At 41.9% G+C, this 7643-nt stretch overlaps 1 protein-coding gene across 1 annotated transcript; it reads right to left on the bottom strand.

Annotated features, from left to right (window-relative positions):
• Nucleotides 1-889: 889 nt before the first annotated feature.
• Nucleotides 890-4108, bottom strand: LOC103610229 (prostaglandin-E(2) 9-reductase-like; the record flags this gene model as incomplete). The annotated part of the gene is made up of 4 exons (XM_008594431.1): nt 3916-4108; nt 3183-3388; nt 1877-1993; nt 890-967 (listed from the first exon to the last, which is right to left on the bottom strand). Coding segments are annotated over exons 1-4 (594 nt in total), but the record flags the coding sequence as incomplete, so codon positions are not given.
• Nucleotides 4109-7643: the final 3535 nt, after the last annotated feature.

The raw sequence follows: 7643 nt of genomic DNA, 5'->3' as shown, positions 1-7643 counted from the left end.
ACCACTAACTCCTTCGACCTTTCCCATCCCTACTGGAGTGGTGGGCTCCTCAGCAGGATCCAATTGAAAATACGTTTTAACATAGGAATCAAACAGCTTTATCATTTGAACACATTGTTTCCTAATGCACTTTATTTCTTTCCACTTTTGTTTATTTTTTTATTTTTTGGCAGCTTGCTAGTATTGGAATCCAAACCCTTGACCTTGGTGTTATCAGCACCACATTTTCACCAACTGAGATAACCAGCCAGCCCTCCGAATGCACTCCTTGATTCTATTATACACACCCTCAGAACAAATAGCCATTAAGAAGCTTCTAAACTCCTCTTTACCTCCCTTCCCCCTTCAGTGGTGCCTGTTTTGCTGTTAGGCATGCAAAAGTTCTTCAACAAATGATACCAGAGTCAAGGCAAAGAGAAACTCTCAGGTTGTTTGTTATAGAGGGTTTGTTGCTATAGTGAAAAAAATGTATATATGGAATGGGCTTTATACAGACAGGCTTTGCTCTCTTTACAGTCCACCATTCTGCTAAGTCAGACAACAGCTTTGCCCTCCCTCCAAGGCACATTTATCTGTCCTGGAATATTGCACTAACTCCTTTGGCATTTGTCTCTGCTGATACATATTATATGGTTCACACCTCAATCTCATCTGTAGAGCACAGAAATACCTACTCAGAACCACAGAAGTTGGGATTTACAATGGAACTCAGAACTCATCCCGCTCAACTCCCTCACTTGACAGATGAGAACACAGAAATGCAGAGAAGTCACAGTCACATATCTGACGTCAGACAACGACTGGCACAAAAACCCATCTCTCCTAGCTCCCATCCTGGGATCCCTACCTTGCCACATAGTGCCTCTTAGGTGTCTGTAGCAGGACGTACCTCCCATATGTCACGAATGTCCACTGTATCTAAGATAATGTCCCCATTGGCATCCTTTGGCAGAAGTTCTTCCCCAGGCTGAAACATGGAGAAAACACAGGATGAAGATGATTTTCCTTAAGAATCACCTTTCTGGTGACTAAGGAGCTTGGTCACACATCCTTCAGGAGGCTGTGGTTATTGATCTGAGTGTGCATGCGTGTCCATGTGTGCGTGTAAGAGAAGATTGGGGGAAAAGAAGATCAGAATCACCTGAGAGAGGGCAGCTAAACACCTTTCCCCCTAATTACCTCCACTCTCCTACCCTCCCACACCCCTGAACTTCACAAAGAATGAGGTGCTCCACAGATGGAATTTACCTCATTTCTCAAGGGCAGGCTGGTTTGGAAGACAGGACTTGCCATAACTATTAACCAGGTGTTTTAGCTCCAGTTTTTGAGAACCTGGCTCTGAGATAATGATGTCAAAAGATAATTGATGTCAAAATGACATCAAACGTGCTCAGCAAATGTCCACTGTGATGAGAGATTGGATCAGCAAAGCCAAAAGGTACCCACTGTGCAATATGGACCACCCCAATACCTCCTTCTTTATCTGGGAGGTTCACCTGGGAGAGACCCTCCCACCAAAGGGGTGTGGGTTTCCTATGTATCTCTGCAGTCTGTAGTAACTCGACATTCTCGAGGACCTTAATCACTAAGGGCCTGCAGACAGGAGCACAGTCACTCCGACATGCAGAGCAAAGCCCTCCACCCTCTGAGGCAGAGGCCGTGGGATGAGTGAGCTTTAATCCCCCTGAAGGCAGGGGTGAGGATGGTGGGGCAACTCCACTGCCAGATAGTCGCAAATCATTTAGCAATTCTATCCACCTCCTCAAACCTACCTCTCTCAGCAAGAAACCAGAAATTGTGGCTGGAATGAGGTGACAGAGGTGCTAACAAAGTGATGAAACAGTCCTGGGCATAACAAGGAAGACCAAAAGCTGACCTTCAGAGCGAGCGGCATATGAATAAGGAAGAGATCCACGTAGCTCAGCTGAAGCTTCTTCAGTGACCTTTCCAGCCCTGGTCGAACCAATTCTGGTCGAAGGAAAGTAGCCCAAAGCTGCAGTGACCAAAAGAAATAAAAAGTGGCTTAAGATTTCATAGGTTTGGGGACCAAAATTAAATATCACACTTAAAAGACTGAGCAATGAGTGACAAACCATCATGGTGGCCTAAGACTAAGAGCAGCTGGGCTAGTTCCTGTCGCTCAGTATGAATTAGGTCCTTAAGAGATGCCAGATTTAATGCATGCATATATTGTAGAATGATGTGATCAGAACAGTTAGCACATCTGCCTCCTAAACATTCACCATTTCTTTGTGGTTAAAACATTCAAGATCCTCTTTTGTGGCTATCTTCAAATACACAGCACAATATTATTAGCTATTGTCACCCTAGGACACCAGAACTTACTCTTCCTTTCTAACCGTAACTTTGTGACTTTGCACCAGTCTACCCACCTCTACCCACCCCCTATTCCCCTCCCTTTCCCTGCCTCCGGAACCACTGTTCTACTCTCTATTTCCTTTTTTTTTCTTTTTATTTGAGTGACTGCCATGTAAGAAAACTGAATAAAACTTCATGGCGCAGGAAAAACCACTTAAAAGTTTCAAGGATTAGAAGAGTCATCCTCTAAAAGGAGGCGAGAAGTGGCAGGCAGGGGATGGGACCTACCGTCCTGTAAAATAAACACCTAAAACAATTCTGCTGAGATATCTGCATTCTAAAAGCAAGTGTTGTTATCAATGTAGACACACATAGGGTTTTTCTATAGAGACCTCAGCTCTCTTTTCATTGGAAGTAAGGTTTTCCATCCAAGAAAATCTTACAGATTTTACAAATTTCAGTCAAATCAGTGCTGATTTGATTAAAAAAAAAAAAAAGGTATTTCCTAGTCTGGCTCTCTTTTCTGAATAATATCTCAACCTCACTTGATATGTCCTGAGAGAATCTACCGAAGAATTGGAGTAGGCCCATAGTGGCTTGGTTAATCCGTATGACAGTTTAAAAAGATAAATATTATTCTCATTTTGAATATGAATAATGTGATGTTCAGAGACTTTGAGGAACGGTGTCCCACCTTTAACACGTTCCAGAGCAAGCAAGCCTCTTCTGTTGTCTGTGTTTCTATAATGAACCTCCACAATATTGAGACATACATAAATTATTCAAATGCAGACAATTTTTTTTCACAATTACATGTCTGAACCGAGGGTGGCCTCTGGTCACTCCACACACAGGACCCTCACCTTGCTGATGTAGAAAATGTCCTCTCTCTGCACAGTGCCATCGGCAATCTTCTCTCGGAGGGCTGCCCCGATCTCCTCCTCATTTTGATAGAAGTAGGCCGCATCGATGTGACGGAAACCTGCGTCAATAGCCACTTTGGTGGCCTCGCCGGCCTTGCTCTTGGGAATCTGCACAGCAGGAGTAGGAGAGTTGGTGATCCGAGCGACTCAGAGGGAAGCTATTTACTTCCTCGATGGCATTGTCACCGGCTGTTCCTGCCGCCTCCTGCTCCCCCTGCTCGATGGCACTGGTTTCAGTAACAGATGTGTACTCTGGGAACATAGTCTAAGCTCCACACAACTTCTATCCAAAATGAATTAGAGAAATCGGCTTCACCACGGAACGTGGAAAATCAGGTCTCATTCAATAAGAATCAAATGTTAGGAAATAGCTAACAGGAAAACTTCCAGTGTTCTGGGAGAAAACATCTAAGGCACCAGCAGTAAGGACAGGTGATTACATATACATGACTACACACACACACACACACACACACACACACACAACAGCATTTATTTTTGGCTAACAATTGGAAATGAGTCCATACCACCCATCCTTTCCATTTTCCACACAACTGGGCTTTTTGAGTCACTCATGATTCTTTTTCAATGTCATTAACTAGGTGCTCTCATTCAACATTTATGCAACAAGCATGTATTAACTGGCTTATGTGTGCCTAATGTCCTGCCAGACCTTTAAGCCCTGGGGATTGAGCCATGAACGAAGGGTCCATCTTCCCTGTGCTCACAAAGTCAGTAAACAAGGAAACAAGTCTTAAACACGTAAACCAGCAGAAATGCATCACTTGAAAACTCAAAACATGATTTCCACAGCGTGTTCCAAGTTTAAAAGGTATATGGATCATGGCCGAGAAGACACTCTGCATGTCTGCACACCTAACAAACCTGGCAGAAGGAAGGAAACTCAGGCAACAGGCTAGGAGAGACGCGTTAGAGGGACAGTTGGGGTCTCCGCCGAGGCTTGCTGGACAGCAGCCTGATAAGTCAGCTGGAGCACAGGGAGGATGTGCTGGGACCAGAAGATGTACGTGAGCTCCTGTGGCTTCTGCTTGTTTGGTACTTGTGGGTTGTACTGTATTTGTGGTATCTGGATACAATGTGTGACTTGTTACTCCACTCAAGGGGACATGCGGAAGATTAATGTGACGTGAAGATTGTGAGGGTGGAATATTGTACGTAGGGTGGAATGTAGGGTAGATGCTGGATATAGCCTTATTGCCCCCTACCTTGCATACCAGAGTTCACCTCCCTCCTCCCTAGAGGGGCTCCCCCTGGCCAAGGCAGTTACACGGGGAAAGGCACATCCTCTTTAGATAAGCAGGACAATAAGTAAGCCAGCAAGCACTCTCATGCCAGGAGATTAGCTAATAGATTAATTTATCTAGCCAGCATTGTCTCAGGTGCACCTTGAGTTATGTGCCCTGGGTGAGGGTCTTCAGATAAGCCTGAAAATGATTCACATCCCCACTTTGATCTACTAAATATATAACTGCTGTACATCCTCCATGGCAGTGTGGACTTCTTACCAACTGGCCACCATCGGTGCCTCTCACTATGCAAGTGCCCTCTCAGATGGGGGACTCCCGTGTTACACCACCATCGTACTTGACCTGGCTCTGTAAGTAAGTTTTTTCCTTATTAATATTAATTTAAATTAATTACCTTATGTGTCAGTGAGCTCTCTGGATTGTGAGATCCTGAGATACAGTAACTCCCACTGGGTCATCTTTTATCCTTTTTTTTCTTTTTTTCCTGTCAGAGCTCTTAGAAGGTGGGAAAATGGATGTATATTTATTGACAGACCAAATTAACAAGTCGGTCAGTAAAGTTTATTCCCTACACACTTCCTCATATACACTCTGGTCCCTTAGATCAGCCAGTGTCTTCAACTGATTTTTGTTTTTAATTCCATAAGAATTTCGAAAGACTATATAAGCTCTTTCCCATTTTAAGAAGACAGTTAAAATTCCATTATGAGTTTAATATTTACAAAAGATGACATGTGGAGCATATTATTAATAATGTGTTTGTTTTAAAACCTCATAGCTGTAGATGAAGTTCATTGATTTATAGAAAAATCCAATAGGCAAATCTAAATCTCATTGTTAAACTATGCAGAAAAAAATGTCATTTTATTTTTCAAATAAATTAACATTGTTAATACATGTCCCCATGACAACCATATCACTTCCGGAGTATATTTTTAAGATGAATGACTGATGGATAAATGGATGGATGGACAGAGAGATGATGGACAGATATATATACTTTATAGGTAGAGAAACAAATAGATGAGATAGAAGGTAGATAGATAGATATACATACTTACATACGTAAGGCTGAGATTTGTATAAAATAGTCTCCTGCATGGAATAATAAATAATATATATATATATAACCATATATACGTGTGTGTGTATATGCATATCTATAATTTCTTTCTTTTTCTTTTTTTTAACCAAAGATCTCTCTGCTTTGCTATTAAGGGAATCTCGATCAGGGATAGGAATAATCAAATAAAAATAAATCTGGACTTAAGTAAAAGAGATTTACTCTAAAGGGAAAACTCTTGGAATGTATGATCTACAGGTCTCGAAGATCAACCAGAAAGGATCTTCACAGGGAAGAGTAAACACAGCTGGAAATGGGCAGTGTTTGGGGGCCTGAGATGAGCACAGGGCATGGTCCCGCAGTTGATCAGGGAATGCTTCTTCCTGCTGCCAGCAGGTCCTTGGAGAGGGTTGTTCTGTAGGTCAAGGTAGGTCAAGTCCCAGGGGTGCTGAGGAAGGAGAAGCTTCCCTGGGTCTGGTTGAGTCCGGGCAGCAGGTATTCTGTCCAGACCGTCCTACTGTTCTTTTGTCTGGAATTGAAGGCTTTTGCTTTTGCTGCCTGAAGCGATTCTCTGAGAAAGGGTGGGATTCGGGAGCTGTAAGTCTTTCCTTTGTGAAGAGGAGCAGGGTAGCGGGGGTGGGGTCAGAAAGGAGAGGAGGCAGAGCTCAGCACCCAAAGCGGACGATGACACAAATGCACAAATGCTGTCCCTGGAAGTCCTGGCACTCCCAGGGAGGACCAGCTGCCCTGGGGAGAAGTTCAGTGGGACTCTTTCCTTCCTCTCAGGTTTTTGACTTTGAATTGACTCCAGAGGACATGAAAGCGATCAACGGCCTCGACAGAAATTTCCGATACTCTCGATTGCTGTTGTAAGTGACCCTCACAGATTGTTTCATGGTTGTTTTCCACAGCAAGTAGGTTCACAGAGGAATGAAGCTTCCTACATCAGAAAGACAGGCCTGATATGGGGAGTAAGAAAGAAAGAGGATCTGCCCGTAACCCTCAGACCAGAGGTTTACTCCTGGCTCAGGCTCGAAAAAGTAAGAACATGTTTGCAAACTCAGAGTTTTTAGACTGGATTTTAACTACATCTTAGGAGAAATGATATTTTTTGACAGTGTGGAGAAAGAGTTAATAAATTAATGTCTGTTTGTCTCTTGTGTGCTTCCCATCCTTATTATCCATATTCTGAAGAATATTGACCGTGAGCTGTAGAACATAACAACCAGAATTTCATTCTTGCTCATGGTTTGGAGAGGAATTTTGTATTTGGCAGAGACTAGGAAGAAGTGTCAATAGTCCCACGATATTTGCTGTACATTTTTTTGTTGTGAAATAATAAAGACTTTAAAATACAGTTGTTTTTTTCCTCCTCATTATTAAAATAGTATGTACAAATTACAAACTATTAGAAAAGAAATGGGGAAAGATAGAAAAAAATAATCTATAGCTGTCCCACTCAAAAATACTTAATATTTGGTGCATATTTTAAAAGATTTTTCCGTACACATGTGCATGTTTTTTTACGTGTGTTTTTATTTACCAACTTGAAATATTCTTCAAGTACAATTTTCATACTTCTTTTCTTAACATTTTTCTACACTTTAAATATTATTCAAAGATTTCAGTATTATATTTTGCTTGTTGCATCTTATTAGTTTATTTAGTTTCTTAATCAGTTACCCATGTTTTGGCTTTTTGATTAATTCTTGTATATTGTGACATTCATTCATTGATTCACTCAGGAAAACTTTACTGAATATCCTCTGCATGCCAGTCATTGTTTTATCAGGAAATAAAATAGGCAAGAATTAAATGAGATGAATATAAAAAATGTCTTAAGGTTACTGGAAATAGTCTAGAGGAGGAAGGACACTACGAAGGAAGTAAAAAAGAAGTGTTCAGTTGTTAGAAATTGGCAAGTGGCTGTTGGCAGATCAGTCTGCATGGTCTCTCACCTTTCTGCACATTTTGTAAGCAGGGGCACTGAGTGCCCCTTCACTCCAAATATTTTTCAAAAAGTTTGTACAGCAGACAGCCTTGACATAGGGACATAGTAACTCCCTCCAA

Source organism: Galeopterus variegatus, unplaced genomic scaffold (genome assembly GCF_000696425.1).
Source record: "Galeopterus variegatus unplaced genomic scaffold, G_variegatus-3.0.2 Scaffold10782, whole genome shotgun sequence".
Lineage (NCBI taxonomy): Eukaryota > Metazoa > Chordata > Mammalia > Dermoptera > Cynocephalidae > Galeopterus > Galeopterus variegatus.
Note: the sequence above shows the minus strand (reverse complement) of the source record. Positions and strands in the feature narration are given on the sequence as shown.